The sequence below is a fragment of the Mytilus edulis genome, chromosome 5 (assembly GCF_963676685.1).
Source record: "Mytilus edulis chromosome 5, xbMytEdul2.2, whole genome shotgun sequence".
Taxonomy (NCBI): Eukaryota; Metazoa; Mollusca; class Bivalvia; order Mytilida; family Mytilidae; genus Mytilus; species Mytilus edulis.
The window spans coordinates 25,304,370-25,325,416 of NC_092348.1; the positions used below are offsets into that span (position 1 = coordinate 25,304,370).

Consider the following 21,047-nt stretch of genomic DNA (forward strand, 5'->3'; position numbering starts at 1 on the left):
ATTTCAGTATTTGATCAATTTAAAGTTTTGTGAACCTTTTAGAGTTTCAGAATGTATTGATTGACATATTATTGCTCAAAATTTGTAGTATGGTATTTCATTTGGTAATAATTGTTGAAATATGACAGTAAAAAGTAAAATAACAAAAATACCGAACTCAGAGGAAAATTCAAAACGAAAAGTCTGTAATCAAATGGCAAAATCAAAAGCTTAAACAAGTACACCAAACGAATGGATAACAACTATCATATTCATGAATTGGTATATGCAATTTCCTAGAAAATGGTGGATCAAACCTGGATTTATAGCTAGCTAAACCCCTCATTTGTATGAAAGTGGCATAAAACACTTGTAGATATGATCATATACGTTCTATTATTTGAAAAAAAGAAACATTTAATTTCGAAATTAACTCTTCATTATTTTTATAAAGTTTAATGTTTCAGCATACACTTAAATTTTTTATAACAGTCATCATTTTTGTCTTTTTCTGTGTTACTTTTTACTTATTGTTCTTTTTTTGTGATATAACTATGTTTGACTTTCCTTTGTGTTCTATAGCTAATGATTTATCATTTTTTTACTGTCATTATACATTTGAATTCGGTTCTAAGAAAAGAACTTAATATATGCTGTAAAACTTGTGTAAAAAAGTAAAATAACAAAAATACCGAATATCATAGGAGAATTTGAAACGGATAGTCCTTTATAAAATGGCAAAACCCAGTGGGCAAAGTCAAAAGCACATGAACATTCATCAAATGGGGCTTTAAATGTGAGGCCAGAAGAGACATATGTCGGATGTTTTATTTATCGAGTATTTGTCTAAATCAAGGTCCTGCTTGATTATAGTTAAATTTTAGGTGCAATAGTCTTGGTGTAAATGTAACTATCTGAGAATACAAGCACTTCTGAAAGTTAGAGAAAAGCCAAAGTATATAGAAGATGAGTAATGTTTCCTAGACAAGAAATCTGAAGAATTAAACATAAATGACATAAACAAGTCTGAGAAACAATAAATATAAATCATGAAAAATATATCTATTGACAGCATGTAGAACCGTTGATAGCTGTATAGGAGATCATATATTTAGTTGTGTTTTTGTATAATATTTGAGACGTCTGCATCTGATTAACACATTTATCTTACCTATAAATATTTTCCTAAAATTTGGGACAGAAAAACTGTGCCATTATCTCAAATTTTGTAGATGCAATAACACTATCAGAATATGTTTTATCGTTATGAATTTGGAATGAAATCTAAGTTGGGTCTTTTTTCTGTCATCAAATTGATACATTATCATTGCATTTGTATGATATTTTAAATCGCTATACCGTCTTATCTTTTTCTTGTTTAGCAATCAAAACCTGAACTTTTTTTTTGAGAAATGACAAAAACTGGTTGCACGTTTCCTTGTTGTTAAAGCTCACAAGGTATTTTGTTTTGACTATCATAAAACTACTGAAAAAAAATATGTGAGAATGTATGTCTATTTAGTGTTGATAGGATAACGAAAATTTTGCTTTTTTAATTTTTCGTTTCAAAGACTATTATTTATGAAAATGTTCTTGATTCTTGATATATGCACTATAAAGAAAATTAACATTTTGTACGAAAAAGGAAGTAATTAGCTAAAGTTTTTTTTGTATTGGAAACAAGAAATCAATTACATTTATATGTTTTACATCAAACAAAGAAATAAATTATAATTGAGAGAAAAACTGTTGACGTAGCAATGTAAATCTGTTACACAGACTATCCATATAAATATCTAGCTGTTCCAGTAGTGGTTCACTCCTTCCATCAACATACAGAGGAAACTTGGTAAGAATTTAATATTTGCAAATATTTGTTTATGTGAAATAAGTAATTTGTTTTATTAAAGCTTTTTTTCTATAGATCCACAGTATGTTTTCTTTAAAATCTTTTGTAAACATTTCTATTTTTTAGTTCTATAAGGCTCCTTTGTCTTTAATTATCTCAATGTTTCATATGTTATATACATATATTTATTCTTTTTTTTGTGTGTTTTACTACGAGCATAAACAATGCAGTTAATACAAAATATCCTTAAACATATTTATATAATCTTTTTTTGTCAAATAATTTCTTAAACTGTAGACTGACTTTCATTATAAATAATTTTGGTTCTCATCAACACCTAGCAATCGGACAGACTCCACAAACATTTAAGGTGTAATTAGTAAAAATGGGAAAAAAGTGAAGTCGGCATTTCTTTAAATGATTAAAAAGTTAACATTTTGTAATTTTAGTATAATTAAGTAAGTTAATTTCTTCCAAGACTGTTTACTTTCTTTATTTCTTATCGTAAATAGTATTTCTTCTTTTTCCAGATATAACAATGTTCCTCCTAAATTTGATGAAGGTAGGTATGCATTTTATGTATGATAGGCACCTGACATCATAAATTGTTTATGAATAATATTTTTAATCGGTGTAACATGTTACCTGGCTTGTTTTTCATTTTGGACGCCAAATCCGTGTTCATGGCATACTTTAAATCAATTATATTGTTATTTTGCATTTTTTTTAAATGTCCTGTTTACCATAGATGCATTTTTAGAAATACTAAGAATTTTCTTAGCCCAGGCATAGATTACCATAGCCGTATTTGGCACAGCTTTTTGGAATTTTGGATCTCTAATGCTCTTCAACTTTGTACTTGTATGACTTTATAACTATTTGGATCTGAGTGTAACTGATGAGTCTCATGTAGTCGAAACGAGCGTCTGGCGTTTTAAATTATAAGCCTGGTACCTTTGATAACTATTATACGTCGTAAAAAAGTTTTTCAAAGTCCATCAAAACACGGTTGATGTCCCTACAGAAGCATGTGTATTTTTTTTTGTTATTCTATGTCTTGTTTTCCATCTGTTCTGACATGCTAGTTATTTATTCATTTAAACAGATCAAAACTTAGGGTGTATACGACCTTAACATGAGAGGTGAAATAAGACAGCTTTCGGAAAAGATGTAATGCCTTGAATGGCATTATAAACGATAAAATTAAGTAAATGTTTAATTAATCATTAAGCTTTATGTTCCAAATCAAATTATCAGTAAGTGTATATTTCAATCGATATCTTTTCACTCAATATCTCTTCACTCCACTGTGCACATGTTTTATCAACAACAAAAAAACCAAAAAAAGCAAGACCAAATCCAAAAAAATCAACTGATCACTGTGTGCGATCTGAAATTCATTAAGATTAAAAGTTTTGGTAGTGTTTGCCCTTTGCAAAATATGTCATGCTGATTTCACACCCTTTTTACTTCTAGTGGTAACCATTTTAAATTTAGATTCTTGAAAAGACCATTATTGGTAATAAAATCCGTTTTGCTTATATATTGAAATCATATTATTCCAAGGCAGTTTATATTGTGTGTTGTTGTTTTAACATACATAACAACGATGGTAGAAATAACTAATACAAAACGGGAACATCCAGTAAAATAAAACATGACATAGAAGTATGTAAAATTAGATAAAAGAAACGCGATGAAATGAATATTTATCCACATTTTCACGGATAATCTTTAATTACTAATATACATATAATTTGGTAACGTCTACAATAGTGGTAACACATTATTGTTACAAATTATAACTATATCGGTGGACGTTTAGAAAGCGCCAATCAATGTTACAAAAATATGATATCCAATTAAGTTTTTATGTTTACCTTTCTTTAGGTTTTTGTCATGATTGCAACAGTAGAGGCCTACTATTATCATCACCCAATGACAACTACGCCACCTATGCCACCAGGTAAATGTCAGATACATGTCTTTTATTTTTTTTGATTGATTTTGAATACGATCTCAATTAATTGCAACTTCAATAACATTAATGAAAATCAAATTCAGAAATAATCAATAAACCAATTACAAATGATTATCGCTTCAAATTTCCTTTTATAGATGGTTATGATAACAATCCATGTGTGGAATATTATTAATTGAATACGTTTTATTTTATTCATATGAAGATGGACAAGCGATTTGTAATGCAGTTGCTGACATTGTTTTTGTGTACGATACCAGTGACAGTATCATCACAGACCCTGCAAATCCCTCTATGAATTTTGATAAAATGAAAGAGTTCATGATAAATATTGTGAAAGCGTTCAATCCAGTAGGACCCAATGGAGCCCAGTTTGGCGCTCTTTGTTTTTCAAGACAACCAAACATTCATTTCTTCTTGAATCAGAATGAAACAAAAAGTGAAACTATTGCTGCAATCAACGATTTTTCTACGGCTCCAAACTTAAATACAGCTATCGGAGATGCTTTACAAGTATGAATTTACATGCAGTTGATATAAATATAACGTAAACTTAACCTATATATTATTGAGATTGTTTTGCTAATTCAAATTCTGGATTTAAACATGGAAGCTATAATTAAAACAAACCTTTACCACTAGAATCGCACTTCCTTCCGGCACTAACAACATAAGTGTCTTGCATGACAACTGTAAAGGTTCGAAGAGTAACAACAAACAAAATATATGAACCATTTTAAAGCCTACCTGACTCATGGGCCTAGTGAGCTTTTCTCATCACTTGGTGTCCATCGTCCGTCATTATCGTTGACGTTTAACTTTAACAAAAATCTTCTTGAATATTGTTAAAGATATAAATAAACTGTTAACAGCTTTACTTTTAAGGTACTTCATATCTGAAAAATATGTGCTTAAAATTCATTCATACATTTTTGTATTATTCAAACTAATCAGTCTATATATGTTCCACAAGAATCTAAAGTTCTTCACCTTTTATTTGATTCATTTATTACTAAAATACTTTCTACATAGTTTGATATTTATACCAATGTGTAGGAACAGTTTTGTTTTAAATATCCTCCCTTCCCAGTATGTTTTAACCGAACCCGATTTGATTGTATTACATCTTACAAAGTATATTGGGATTATTTTGCAAAGAAATCCACTGAAGCCGGGCCGTCTAAAATTTGTAGTGAATTGAGAGTTCCATGTTGAAGACATCATTGTGACTGTGAGATGCAGCACATCAATAAAAGTGCTGCTCCTTTGCTTTTTGTGTGTTTCTTGCTGTACAAGAAATGATTTAGTGTCATGGATGCATATCCTTGGTTTTTGTTTTACATAACTTGAACGCGATGGCAAAATAAACCACATAATTGAAAATCTTAATTTTGGTTCATACACCTATCATTTATTTTTTGGTCAAGGGCGATACAAAAAACTCAATGCATTTCGATTGGTCTTTGCTTTATGAAAAAAATTGTTGACCTTTTTGTTCCATAAACTTTGTAAATCTGAAGACTATATCTGATCATTTAAAAAAATAATATTTCAGGTTGCGCGAAATCAGTTTTTCTTACCAAAGAATGGAGGAGGTAGAAATTGTTCTCAGTGTTTTGTTATTGTGCTTACTGATGGTAAATCGAATACTGGCGAAGCTGATTCTGTAACAGAGGCTAATAAATTGAGGAATGAAACCAACTGCATTGTCTATGTTGTTTCAGTAGCAGTGCCAAACGATGCGGAGTTGTTGGGTATAGCCGGGAGTCCATCTAATGTCTTCAATGTAGATAGTTTTGCTCTGTTGAATTCCACTGTCAACGCTGTTGTGCAGGCTGTTTGTAATGATTCAAAATGTAGTAAGTAAACACCTTAATTTGTAGAAGATGTCATGCATTTGATGTATTAATTTTACATCATACTTTATTCCATTATAAATACATTTTGGATGTAATGCTTCTTCTGATTGGCTGGCGTTGTTATGTTTATCAGCTCATAGACACAATTTTGTCATGTGACTGACCCTGATATCATGAACGTTTTTTCATGGCTTACTCAATGACTGTAATATTTTTTCTGTCTTTTCGAAACAACATATAGAGTGTGCATCACATTCTTTATGTTATTTCGAATAGACAGAAAAAATATTACAGTCATTCCTTAAATATTATATTAACCAAGTTAAGATGACTTAGTGTGATTGTTGGAGGATTCATGTGTCAAATGTACAATTTATTCCCTTAACGATTGTCGATATTGTTCATGTTCTGCCTTCCAAATTAAAATCCGTATCTTTGGCCTTGTTTTTGTGATGCAATAATAAGAACATTAGTTTGGTTTTATATCTCCAGTGTAATACACAAGAATTATAAATATATGTTATATCGTTCTGTTTTGCTAACTTTTGAATTAAAAATTGAGTGGCCTAAATGCAAAATAACAAATCGTGCTCCATTGTTATAACAAAATGATGTGATTTAGTATATTTCTAATGTAAATACTGTTGTAAATACAAGTCACTCCTGTGAAACCTGTAAATATAAATTTTGTTGAGTCTCTTTTTTGTTAAAGAGAGAGGAAAGATACCAAAGGGACATTAAAACTCTTAAGTTGAAAATAAGCAGACAACACCATGGATTAAGGAAAAGACCAACAAACACACAACAGTACATAAAACACACCATATAATTAGAGACTAAACAACACAAATTTAACCGAAAGCCGGGCATGATCCTAGGTGCCCCAGAGGAACGTGTAGATCTTACTTAACATGTGAAACCCGTCGTTTTGACATATGTAAGATATATCCGATATGAGTCAAAGAATATTGTAACCGTTATGATAAGGAAATTAACACTGGTGGATGAAATCATTTTTTCCTTTCTTTTGCAATCATGCTTTATCTTTATTTACCAGTAAGGTAATTAGGTATTGTATATACAAAGAAACATACCACTACCAGTCAGCTTATTAGGGGGTGTATATACAAAGTACTGTAATTAGTTTTCGGTATTGTATACATTCTGATTTTAACTTATGTGTTGCTATATTGTTGTCATCTATAATATATTATTTTATTATGTACAGTTTATATTGGTAGTTTTTTTTTTATATCTTTTCATATAATGCTCTGTACCAAGTCAGGAAAATGGCCATTGTTACATTATGGCACGTCCACTTGTATCTTTGTCCATCTGATGAGTTAAGCCTTTTTTAACTGATTTTTATAGTTCGTTCTTATATTGTACTGTTATACCACTGTCCCAGGTTAGGGGGAGGGTTGGGATACCGCTGTCAGGAGCCTGTAATTCAGAGGTTGTCGTTTGTTTATATGTTACATATTTGTTTTTCGTTAATTTATTTACATAAATAAGGCCAGTAGTTTTTTCGTTTGAATTGTTTTATATTGACTTATCGGGGCCTATTATAGCTGACTATGCGGTATGGGCTTTGCTCATTGTTGAAGGCCGTACGGTGACCTATAGTTGTTAATGTCTGTGTCATTTTGGTCTTTTGTGGATAGTTGTCTCATTGGCAATCATACCACATCTTCTTTTTTATATCATACTTCGTTTCTCAGTGTGTTAAATTTTGGTGTTGTGTTTCTGTTGTGTCGTAGTTCTCTCATATTTGATATGTTTACCTCAGTTTTAGTTTGTAACCCGGATTTGTTTTTTCTCTATCGATTTATGAATTTCGAACAGCGGTAAACTACTGTTTTTGTTTTTTAGTAACTGCACCTGTTACTACTGCTCCTCCTGTCACTCCAGGTAAATATTTTCATCAGTTATATTTTTACATAAATTCAAACCTAGATATTATTTTGATATTTTTCTATATTCGCGAGAAAACCTCTTTACATGTTACACAACGGAATAGTGAAATATCATTCATTTAGATATTAGAAAGCTATCACTATTAACGTGACATTCAACTTCAAATTCAAAAATATGATTTATGTACTACAATAGAATTTACACGTATAAGAAAATCCTTTTTATTATCAAAATCTTAATAAATGTACTGCTATTCAATCATTCATGTGACCAGTATTTAAGTTCCCTTTTAAAAAAATTTCTTTGAATTTGTTTTTAAGCACCTCCTCCTCATACTTATCATGTCAAGCCCAAGCCTACTGTATATCGAGGTATTATCATTAAGTAACTTTTTACATGAACTCAAACTTAGATTTTTACTTTTAATACTTTCAGGCACCCATGTCAACTACTACGGAGGTAGGTAGTCTCAACAGTAAACATTTTACATGAACTCAAACATAGCTTATAATTTTTCATAAGTTCATAAACATACTCTTTACTTGTTAGCTGAAGGACGCCTCAGTGTGCGGGAATTTCTCGTTGCATTGAAGACCTATTGGTAACCTTCTGCTGTTGTCTGTTCTATGGTCGGGTTGTTGTCTCTCTGACACATTCCTCATTTCCATTCTCAATTTGATCTTTCCTTGTAATATACTGTTGATGGGGTGAATTATTATTAACAGTTTCAGTCATTAATTTGTGAACAAGGCTTTTTAGCCAACTCTTTTGAGGTCAGTTGAAAATTTAAATTTAAAAGAATGATTAAATACTGAAATGACTAAGTTATACTAAAACATGTGTACACGAAATCCTTTATAATATCCAAATCTTCATGATTGTACGGTTCTATTATTGAATTATTGTCTTCGTCGATAACTTTCTGTATGCAGTGTTCTAAACTATGTAACTTCTCGTCAGATATCACTACCGCACAACGCAAAAGAGAGTGGGGAAAATCGTCGCGAATCGTGAGATCTCGATGACCAAATTGAGACATTAAATAAATGAACAACTGTTGAGGAAAAGTAAGAAAACTGATCATTGGTCTATCAATTCACTTATTTTTCCCGTTCTCCACATGCTCTGACTTGATTGTTTATCAGTGTGATGGTTCGGTAAACTTCGATGAAGTTCGGCAACTGACTCCAAAGTTTATTCGATTGCAAACAACAAGCATTAAATGCAATACTATTAGTGCACCATACATTATAGATGCGTATTTACAACCGTGTATACAGAAGTTGAGGTTAAATTCTATATATTTGTTTAATAATCTTGATATTATTTTACTTACAAGAAACTCGTTGCATATGACTCTAAAATAAAATAGTATAGAACAAACAAATTGTAATACTATATATGTATTGGTCTGCAAGGGATATACAATACAAGTAGACATGTAGGAGAGTTAGATATAGAATGCAAAAACCCAGAAGAAACATGTATCGATGCTATATAGGTATGACATGTGGGAGTTTAATTCAGATGAAACCAGTAGAAATGCAAAACAAGAAGAATGGTTAGAAATTAGATATTTGTGAAAGTACAATATGAATAGAGCAGACAGAATAAATATATAGGAAACAATATCGGTTGAACAATATACATATGTATTTTCTCGTTTGAATTGTTTTACATTGTCATTTCGGGGCCTTTCATAGCTGACTATGCGGTGTGGGCTTTGCTCATAAGCACGGTGACCTATATTTGTTAATTTCTGTGTTATTTTGGTGTCTTGTGGATAGTTGTCTCATAGGCAATCATACCACATCTACTTTTTTTTTTTTTTTTATATTGGCGACACTTTTACTCAATACCATAATTAAAAGTTTATAGATTAATGCGATGATTTCGTATACCAAACACATAATTTAAGTTGTTTTCTATTAGTAATTAAATTCTCTGGTCACAAAGCTGTAAACATTAAATCTTATTCAAAATAGAAAGATATGATCCGAATGATCACTGATTTTAAACACAACATCATTCTTAGGGATTATAGTAGGTTTAACCTTTAATATATGTCTTATTTTGACTATTTTATTTATCATATCACGCAACATTGTAAATATAACGGAATTTGAAGAGACTGTCAACAAAGTGAGAGGTTTAGCGCTATACAACCAGATTCAATCCACCATTTTCTACATTTGAAAATGCCTGTACCAAGTCAGGAATATGACAGTTCTTGTCCATTCGTTTTTGATGTGTTTTGCTATTTGATTTTGCCCTGTGATTATGGACTTTCCGATTAGATTTTCCTTTGAGTTCAGTATTTTTGTGATTTTACTTTTTTCATATTATGTACGTAGATTTGTCAGCTTGTTCTAAACAAACAGATTACAATCAATGATTTATGGACAGTAAATTTACAATTCTGTTGTAGTAAAAACCCTTCTTCAAAAACTGATATCTTTGCTTAACAACAAACCAAAGTATGGGTACAGAAGGTATGGATCCAGAAGATATCAACCCAAACCAGTATATGTACACAAACCAGTATATATACCAAGACCAGTATATATATCTAGACCAGTATATCGACGACCAGTATATCAACGACCAGTATATCGACGACCAGTCTATCAAGTCAGACCAAGATATCAATACAGACCAAGAGTGAGATTTGGATTCAGACGTAGGGGTAGAAGATACAGAGGCTAGAAAGTGAAGATATACTAAGTTTATCTACGTTAATCCACGTCGATATTGAAGAAAATCTGACATAATGGACATTCATACTTTTTTATTAAAAAGTTGTCAATAAATGTCAGAACAAACTTTTGAATATTCATCTTTTCTCCTTTTACCGGACATGATAATTTTGTGTATGGATGAAATACACGTTATTTGGATATTACTTCAAAATGAAGAAATAAACCAATACAAAAATAAGGAGAAATAGCGAGTTTACAATGAATGTGTTATTGGTCTTTATATTGTCAATCAAATTCTAAATCTCACGAGTAAATGTAAGTTATCAAATGTCACTTTTGAAAGTCAAAATTTACAAATGCAACTTTATCTCTAAGTAAACTACGTAATAATTCTAGTTTCAACAAAGAATAAAATTGTTTATTTTTAAAGTCTGATTGTATCAACGCTCTTGTTTTACAAGTATTGTTCAAAATAATGTATTATCAAAGTTTTTCGATCGCAGTTGAAGTTTTCGTCACTTCCTTCATGGAGTTGTTATAGTGTTAGATGCTAATATACTTATGTACAATCATTTTACTACAAAACCATACATTTAGCAAAATTATGAAAATATCAACAAAGTTGATTAACAGTATAAGATATAAGACGGTTTCAAGTGTGGACCGCAAACTGCTTACCCTTCCATAGCACTTATGTTCATCCTGGTTTTTTTGTGGTTTTCGTCTCGATATTTAGCTTTCTATGTTGTGTTTTGATTTGTTTTGTAATTTCGTCGTTTTAATTTGTGACCATGGTTTCTTTCTTAGTTTGAAGAATGAATGAAGAATAGTAAAAAAGTTTAAAAAACTTTGATTGACTTAAAAAATATACTATATATAATCCATATTGAGATGTGACTAGGTGATGATTGTAGTATCCCGATTTTGACAATTTTACATATTTTGTCTGTTTTGTACACGCATCGCTATACATGTGATTGAATTTGATTCTTCTGTCATACACGTAAGAGGTTTAGCGCTATAAGACCAGGTTCAATCCACCATTTTCTAAATATTAAGAAAATGCCTTTACCAAGTCAGGAATTAACAGTTGTTATCCATTCGTTTGATGTGTTTGAGCTTTTGATTTTGCCATTTCATTAGGACTTATATCTAGAAACTGACTATGAGGGTCGGTTGAAAACAAAACTTTACGACAAAACAGATTATATCAGCTTCCCAATTAGGACCATTTTATTTTTAAATCATGTGTTCCAAATTGTGAAGTTGAAGTCATCATTTCGTAAAGTTTACGAACGCCATCACTAGTTGGTTGACTGTTATAGAATATTCGTTATAAATACAGATGCTATCGGTTATATTCCTTATGTCGTAACTACCCCCTCCCCTCGATCCCTTTTCACAAATATGACCAACTGAATTAGACTATTTACTAGTATTGTAATAGCATGAGCAACACGAAGGGTGCCGCATGTGGAACAGGATCTGCTTACCATTTCGACGCACCTGAAATCAACCCCAGTTTTGGCGGGGTCGTGTTGTTGTTATTCTCCTATTTGTGACATTTTGTTCACGTATCGTTGTCAATATAAGGGAGTTTGATGCGACTGTCGTACAAGCGAGAGGTTTGGCGCTATAAAACCAGATGCAATCCACCACTTTCTTCAGTTGATAATGCCTGTATCAAGTCAGGAATACGACAGTTGTTGTCTATTCGTTTGATGTGTTTTATCATTTGATTTCGCCATTTGATTAGGGACTTTACGTTTTGAATTTTTCTTGGAGTTCAGTATTTTTGTGATTTAACCTTTAACATGCAAAACAGAAACATTTTGTAAGTGAGTGAATAAGTAAATCTAATTTGAAGTCAACATATATGTACTTAAAAGAAAATCAAAACATGAGCCCTGGCGAGCATTTGCATCGATCAAATAACGCACAAAAACCCATTCAAAATATACTAAATGAGAACTTAATAAAAATCCTTTTAATATCAAACACAATGGACGGGAGATGCATGTATATAAATCATACAAGAACTTACATTTTAGCAACTGTTATTGATATCAAAATTCAGAAATAAAGCGAAACAACAACTTTTTTTATTCTCATAATTTGGTTAATACGCAAAAATGGTGAATTTCGCCTACTATATTATGTTGTTTTAACTGCCTCTGGTTAAACGGTTAATACCTGATTTTAAATATCTTCATACAACTGAAGTATCTTGTTACTAGTATTTTGGTTACCTTATACCTTATACCTTATACATATCGCATCTAGAAGCATCGTTGATATGCATTGAACTCTTATCAGATAAAGATGATAGACTAGAAATTGTAAATGGAGTTTGATCGATAATAGTTGGTCTGAAGTTGTGGATTAAGTAAACTTTATTGTTTTATTGTTGAGGGCTATTATGTATCATTCATTCCCTGGTGGACTATTAGTACTGATATGATTGTCAGTCCATTACCTCTGTTTTAGCATTAAACATATATATGTATTATTGAAATTTGCTATTATAAAATTTAGATGTTATTGACATTTTGGAACGTATCTGCCTCATGGAACGCTTATTTTCCGTGTCCAAATTTGGTTCTTTTCAATTACTAGTAAATAAGAGCTGCAGTGTTTCTTTTGATTTATGGTTTTTAATTATTTTAGCCTCGAACATTACTAAAAAGATACCTTTGCGCATCTGTCGCAGTGCTATCGATTTTGCTAAACATAATTGCTGCCACAGAGTGGATATATTTGGCTGTTGACTTTAAGACCCAAGTGTTTCACCCGACCAGTAGAGAGTGAAATAATACAACTACATAACTCCAAGGAAGTTTCAAAACGGGAAGTTTATCAAAAAAAAAAGTTTTTCAGTACTATCATGACAAAACGGATATTGTGTTCATACAAAAACATTTTGAAATGACACACTGCTTCACTCTCATAAATATGTATGATTCTCTGTCCGTGATTGTCAATATATATATTGATTGTCAATATATATATCGGCTGTAGTGCAGGCGATTTGGTGTCACGATATCACAGTAGCATGAGTTCGAATCCCGGCGAGGGAATAACCAAAAATTTGCGAAAGCAAATTTACAGATCTAACATTGTTGGGTTGATGTTTAGACGAGTTGTATACACATTATGTACACAGACATGTATCACCATCATTGATGGCGATCCGATGGATACATCTGTTGTAGAGTTGTCACTGACTCAGACGTACTTATAAATATAATTATTTTCTGTGACTGTATATTACATTAATTTGTAGGATCCTTTACTATAGATAATTTAGCTGATCTGTAACAATAACATCTTCATGCCTTATATATCATGTACTGTAATACGCCGCTAGATTAAAACTGACGAGGAAAGATAACACACGGCCAGCGAAAGCTCTTTTTATGAGAGCCCAGGTGGTCGTGTGGTCTAGCGGGACGGCTGCAGTGCAGGCGATTTGGTGTCACGTTAATTTTTTTTAAATTTGCAAACTACATTTCACATCAAATAATAACAGTTCGTTAAAATATTGTCACTAGCGCTTTCATGCCTTCTGGCAATCTTCAGGCGACGTTTTAACAATGTCCTTGACGACACTGTCGTTGGTAACGTTTATTACGTTACAATAACGGTAAAGGGAGATAAATCAAACGTGTTTACGTAGATCCGTTTAATTTTGGCTGAAAGTCCTTTATAAAGTGTGCTTCCTTAGCCAGTCTTTTATATTTGTTCGATTCGTTCATTTTATAGAATGGATATACGGTAAATTTTCCACTACTGCACGTTTCGAAATGTTCGCTCACATCTTGCATTCGTGTGGATGGATCTCGTATCTGTTGTCTGTGAACACGAACTCTTTGACAAATTGAATTACCAGTCTGTCCAATGTACCATTCCTTGCAAGTGCTGCATACAATACAGTAAATTAGGTTTACCGTTTTGCAATTCATGTCTGCATTTGAAACAATGGTTTGGCCGTTTTTCAATGTTATTTGCGGGCCGGTTGCCATAAATTCACAAAGACCACATCTAGGGTCATTACATTTTGAAACGTTGCATTGTATTCCATTGGGTCATAAAACTTAGCCCTTGTTAAAATCTTTTTAAGATTTAAGGGATGTCTTTTACTTTTCAGGAATTTGTCTGTAGAGAAAAGCTTTTTTAATTTTTTCGTTTTTAGTAAAACCGTCAATTTTGCTTTTATGACGTTGAATATGTCAGGATTGTACGGATTATGAGTGCTAACAAACGGGATTAGTTCTGTATTACTCTCTTTATATATATCCGTTCATCCTACACTGACTCTTAAAATTCAAGAGTCTATCTGAAATTAAGGGTAAATTATATGGCCTTACAAAAACCTTTTCGATCCCTAACATCACTGAAGAGACATATATTGTCAAAATCTAGATCTGGTGTACAAACAAAATATTAACACCTTGTGTTTGTGGCATAACATCTTAGCCACAAGTTTGTCGTTTTCTGTTTAGTATTAAATTTATATTAAGATCCATTTTGTTACATCTCGTGATCAATTTTATTTGGCAATCGCCAATGACAGTCAGCAGGGTTTAAGAACATCAGTTGTTCGACCTGTTAGTCAAATACGTTTTGTTTAAATATACTTTTTCACTTTTTTGGTCTTTTGAAAAATGTTGTTTGTGCTGTATTTAGACCCTTCTACAACGAAATTTGTTTTACATGCACACGTATAAAAATTGCGGTTTTTATTCAACGCAATCATAGGTTTGAACGTAGTTTTCAATTTAGACTCGTTTATATACATATATATATATTTGTTCTCTAAGATCTTCAATATCATTCTTATTGAAGGTCAAATCATTCAAATTTCCCGGCGAATGCAAAGTGTTTAAACAACATAGACGAAATAGGAGATACATGTAACTCTGTCATTCAGAAACATCCCGATTTGCACGTTAATGACAAAGATAATTTCTCGTCGGCTGACGAGTACTGTCCCTGATTTGATCTGTTCAATCGATCAGATTTGATACAGATTTCAAGTCCAAAATCTTTATGAATATAGGACTCAATTGTTATCACTAGGCTGAATGTAGCGAACAATAACTAGTGAACAATAAGCCAGCGATCATGAAGGCAATATATATAAAAACGAAAGAAATCATCAAACAGACAACAACGGCTTTTAATGTTTCGGACCTTGTTTAAGATATTCTGGTTGTCCTGTACAAGACCTATATAGTCATTCTCCGTGACATCCCTCATTATTTTTCTCTAAAAGCCATGAAAAAGGCAACCCCCTCCTACATTTTCCGTGTTTTAAAAATATTCTGGGCCCTAGTTGCAGATTTTTTAACATAGCGCAACTTGTAAACTTGCGCAAAAGATGCATCTGTTTCTCGTCTACAAGACCTATATAGTCATACCCCGTGACAGCTTTCATTATATTTCCCTAGAAGCCATGGAAAAGGCCCCACCCCGTACATTTTTGTGCCCTAGTTTATTTTTGAACATAGCCCCATCGAAACCATGCACAAAAGATGTGCCTGTTTCTCTTCTACAATGTCAATATAGTCATACCCCGTGACACATCATATTATCTTTCTCTAGAAGCCATGGAATAAGACTACGTCCCTACATTTTCTTTTTTTTTCATTTTTTCGGCCCTAGTGTAAGATTTGTGAACAAAGTACCACTCCAAACCTTGTGCAAAAAATGCGCCTGTGTCTCCTGTATGAAACCTATATAGTCATACCCCTTGAGACCCCTCCTTATTGTTTTATAGAAGCCATGAAAAAGGCCGACCCTTTCTACATTTTCCATGTTTTTTCTTCAATTTCTGGGCCCTAGTTTTAGATTTTTTTACCATAGCGCCATTCGAAATCTTTGACAAAAGATGCGCATGTTTCTTCTCTACAAGACCTTTATAGTCATACCCCATGACACCCCTCATTATTTTTCTTTAGAAGCCATGGAATAAGTCTACGTCCCTACATTTTCCTTTTTTCAATTTTTCGGCCCTAGTTTAAAAGAGGGACGAAAGATACCAAAGGGACAGTCAAACTCATAAATCTAAAACAAACTGACAACGCCATGGTTAAAAATGAAAAAGACAAACAGAAAAACAATAGTACACATGACACAACATAGAAAACTAAAGAATAAACAACACGAACCCCACCAAAAACTTGTGAACATAGCGCCACTCGAAACTTTGCGCAAAAGATGCGCCTGTTTCTCCGCTACAAGACCTATATAGTCATACCCCATGACACCCTCATTTTTTTTTCTAGAAGCCATGGAAAAGGTCAACCCCCTATTTATTTATGAAAATTTGTTTGTTAGTTCTATTTAACAATGACATCAGAAGTGCTATTTTTGGCAAGGAAGGACTACATTTACATACGTTCTAAATTGAAGTAGGAGCATTGGTGGTGTAACACCTAAAACTAATGCGTTGAAAGGTACATATTTACTCTGGAACTGTATATTAGCCTCAAAAGGGTGTGACTTGTTTTATCAATGAATGTGATCATTTCATGATAGAGTTGAAATTGCAATTTCTGGACGGAATGTCTGCCTTTTTAATATATTGTTTAACGGCCGTTGCTATCTTATTCCCTTTCTTGTTTTAATATATATCTTCTTAAACCTGCCTGGTATGTTTGTGTTGTTTTCATTATTATAAGCCGATGAATAAAAATCCTTAAAAAATCAAGAGTAAACGAATAAAACAAGTAGTGGCTAAAATGTCAGATTAATCATTTTTCACATCAACCTCCCCCGCTGAAAATACTAAACAATCCATGTTTTTTAATAAAGGAATGTTCCTTTGTGGTCAAACCTGTCTTCCAACTAAGGAAAATTCTTATCCCAGGAATAGATTACCTTAGACGTATTTGGGATAACCTTTTTGGAATTTTGGGTCCTCAATGCTCTTCCACTTTGTAATTGTTTCGCTTTATAGCTATTTTGATTTAAGCGTTACAATATAAGAGTCTTATGTACACGAAACGCGCGTCTGGCGTATTAAATTATAATTGTGGTACCTTTGATAACTTTTCCAGATATAAATATATCAAGAATGTATATAGTATACACACACCTTTAGAGATAGGGGTATCCCTTCTAAATGATACACAAATGTATATCAATTTTTTTCAAGTATCAATCCAAACGTTTGCTTGTTCCACACACATCCTCATTCGATCATTTACCAATCTGTGTTGCTAAACGTACAATGGCCAATACTAGAGGAGAGATCAAGAACGCTAGACTAACCCTCTTACAAAATTTCGAATGAGGAAGTTAAGATTGATGATGTGACAAACTTATACCACCAGTAAGATTATCAAGACATACCAACGTTCACTCATTCCGAATACCAATTTGCATTTACAGCACCAGGACAGAGTACTTCTATCCACGAACACTGCTTTGGTGACCGCTGCAGAAGAATTGACTCGTTGTAGAGACTACTGCATGCCCATGTCCCAAGTTTTTTTTTGCACCACTAGTATGTAGAAATGTTATGTACAATACAAACTTTCTGTTAAGATTATTTTGATTTTTTTTCGGTTAAGCTTTAGGCCTGAAAGTGATCCAAAAATTTCTATAATATTCAGAGTTAATGACACTTCTTGTTTTAAATTTAAAAATAAAGTGGTGTCGTCTGCAAGCTGGCTTAATTTTAAGGTATGGGTTTTATTATCTAGTTTAATTTGAAAACCTTTAAAACTTTTATTTTGTCTTAATCTACTAGCTAAAATTTCAACAGCAATTACGAAAATTATAGAACTCTCGGGACACCCTTGACGGATTCCGCGCTCAATGTTGAAGGGTCTTGAAATCCAGCCATTATTTAATATGCAACCCTTTATATCTGTGTATAACGTATTTATCCACCTCAAAAGAGATCCATGGAAACCAAATTTCTTTAAAGAACAATACATAAATTCCCATTCTAGCGAGTCAAATGCTTTTGTGAAGTCTAAAAATAGGATTGCTCCATCTACATTGAATTTTTCCGAATAATCTATAATATCTTGGATTTGTCTAATATTAAATCCAATATATCTGTTTTTTACATAACCGTTTTGATCACTATGAATGATTTTATGCAATATTGGTTTCAGTCTTTGTGCAAGAGAGTATGCTATAATTTTGGTATCTACATTTAGTAAGGTAATTGGTCTATAATTATCTAAATTTAATGGGTCGTTTTTCTTGTATATAATGGTAATTGATCCTAGTTTTTGAGAATTTGTCAATTCTTTTTTTTCATAGCATTTATTAAAAACATCTACAGCAAAGTTTTGTAAGTTGGACCAGAACGCTCTATAAAATTCAATTGAGAGACCATCGATACCTGGTGTTTTATTAAGTTTCATTTTAAAAACAGATTGTGTACATTCCTCTATTGTTAGGTTGCCGTCAATTTCATTACCTTCTTGTGTACTTAATTTGTAATTTATTTTAGTTTTTTCAATATAATTTTCAATTTCTCTTAAATCAGGGTTAGTTGACTTATATAAATTGGCATAATAATTTCTCCCCGTTTCTAATATTTTGCCTTGATCTTCTGTTATTTCTCCTTTACTGTCCCTTATAGCAGTAATGTTTTTCCTTGTTTGTCTTGATTTTTCTAATCCCAAGAAATATTTTGTATTTTTTTCGCCCTCTTCTATCCATTTAACTCGTGATCTTATTTGTGTCCCTTTTATTTTATCTGAATATAAAGTTTGTAGCGTTTCTTCTGTTTTATTTATTGAATCTATTATATTTGGCAAATTATTATTTTTTCCATCCAGGTTGTTATCATGAATATCATTCAAAAGTTTAAGTTTTTGTTCGAGTTTTGTAATTTCGTCTCTTTTCTGTTTAGCTTTTAATTTATAATGTTCTATAGTTTTCTCTCTTACTTCTATTTTAAAGAGATCCCACACGATTGCTAGACTTTTTTTATTTCTTAATTTTTCATATTTATCTATCAAAGTATTTATTTTTATTTTGTATGATTCGTCATTAAGAATACTGTTGTTTAATTTGAAGTATCCCTTTCCTTTGTTCTCTTGACAATGATTAATTTTAAGTGAAATCGCTAAGTGATCTGTATATTGAATAGTATCAGGTCGTATATCAGTGCTAAGTACTCTTGGTCTCACATCTTGACTAACTAGAAAATAATCAATTCTACTAGCTACTTTATTATTTTTTCTTTTCCAGGTATATTGCGTTTTATTTGGATTTATTGCTCTCCATATATCTATAACTTTTAGTTTTTTTATCAGAGTTTTTAGCCCATTTGTCTTATTTTTTATTTTTTGTTGATCTTTTCTATTACTTTTTCTATCTTTTATATTAAGCGTTTCATTCATATCACCGCCTATGATAATTATACCAAGGCTATATTTTTCAATGACACTTAAAGCTTTTTTAAAGAATATATTTCTATCTTTACATGTGTTTGGGGCATAAAGGTTTACAAAGGTAAATGGCTCGGAAATTTAAAGCCCTGCAAAGATAAAGTTGAAAACATTAATTTTACACAAAAACCTATAAAAGTTTTGGGAATATACTTTGGACTTAATAAAAATGAGTGTAAAAAATTAAACTTGCAACGACAATACGAAAAATCTGAAAAAAAAATTAAAGATTGGAATAAAAGAAATTTAACTATGTTAGGTAAGATAACTCTTGTTAAATCATCAATCTTACCGAACATTACTTACGTTGCATCTGTAACCGAAATTGATAACGAATACCTAGCAAAATTTAAAAAATTGATATACAGTTTTATATGGAATAATAAATCAGAAAAAGTTAAAAGAGATATAATAAGTAAAAATTACCATGATGGCGTACACATATCCTCAGTGATTGATATAATCTTGCATCCAGTTCATGTTAGTTAAGTTATGGGCATAGAAAACTCTGGAGGAAAGAACCGAAAACAAGATAATATCTTAACGTTTCAGAAACCAAAATGTGGACTACCATGCACAATGCAATGCAGGAGAGCTCACTGGATATAGTGCACAGTTGTTTTTCAGTTATAAAACTACTCTGGAGCTCATAAAATGAAGCATTATAATCAACATTATTGTCATCCGAGATATATAATCTTATTTTTACCATTGTAATGAAAAAGCAAACACAAACATGCCAATACACTTGCCCTAATTGACCTTTCCCTTGAAAATCGATAAAGCGAAGGTTTGTTTTGTTAACATGATCCCATGGTAATGCTCATGTTTGTCTAATGTTGTCTCGTGCTCATCAACCCAAAATGCATACATGTAATACCAATATTGAAATATAAATATAAAAACATATCCACATTTTGGTACTTATGGGTGGGAGAGGGGGGAACTTATCAAGAACCTCATCAACCCAAACAGGCAATATGTATTGCCTGACCAAACATGGCCCTTAAACCAACCACCACTTGGATATTGAAAGAATGAGGGTGTATATATCACATGTACTTCCGCCAAAGATATCAACCAATGAGGTTATACACATATCCTCAGTGATTGATATAATCTTGCATCCAGTTCATTTTAGTTAAGTTATGGGCATAGAAAACTCTATAGTCCATACAGCATATTTGCAGGCCAATCTCAAAATACATCACTAGCAAGGCTTTCCCTTAAGGAATAGTATTCCCAATACTCAAAACAAATTCAACACTTTTATTAAATATAATTCCTTTTAAAATTACTTTAAAACACTTCTAAATGTTTAAAGATGCATGTAAACAGGTCTTT

At 32.0% G+C, this 21,047-nt stretch overlaps 1 protein-coding gene across 1 annotated transcript; it reads left to right on the forward strand.

The window, feature by feature from the left end:
• Nucleotides 1-1,706: 1,706 nt before the first annotated feature.
• Nucleotides 1,707-10,407, forward strand: LOC139523265 (collagen alpha-1(XIV) chain-like). The gene is made up of 8 exons (XM_071317126.1): nucleotides 1,707-1,828; nucleotides 2,359-2,390; nucleotides 3,719-3,794; nucleotides 4,015-4,322; nucleotides 5,365-5,668; nucleotides 7,541-7,579; nucleotides 8,021-8,044; nucleotides 10,014-10,407. The coding sequence occupies exons 2-8, from the start codon at nucleotides 2,367-2,369 to the stop codon at nucleotides 10,289-10,291; spliced, it is 1,053 nt and encodes a 350-aa protein (XP_071173227.1). The 5' UTR covers nucleotides 1,707-1,828; nucleotides 2,359-2,366; the 3' UTR covers nucleotides 10,292-10,407.
• The last annotated feature ends 10,640 nt before the right edge of the window (nucleotides 10,408-21,047 follow it).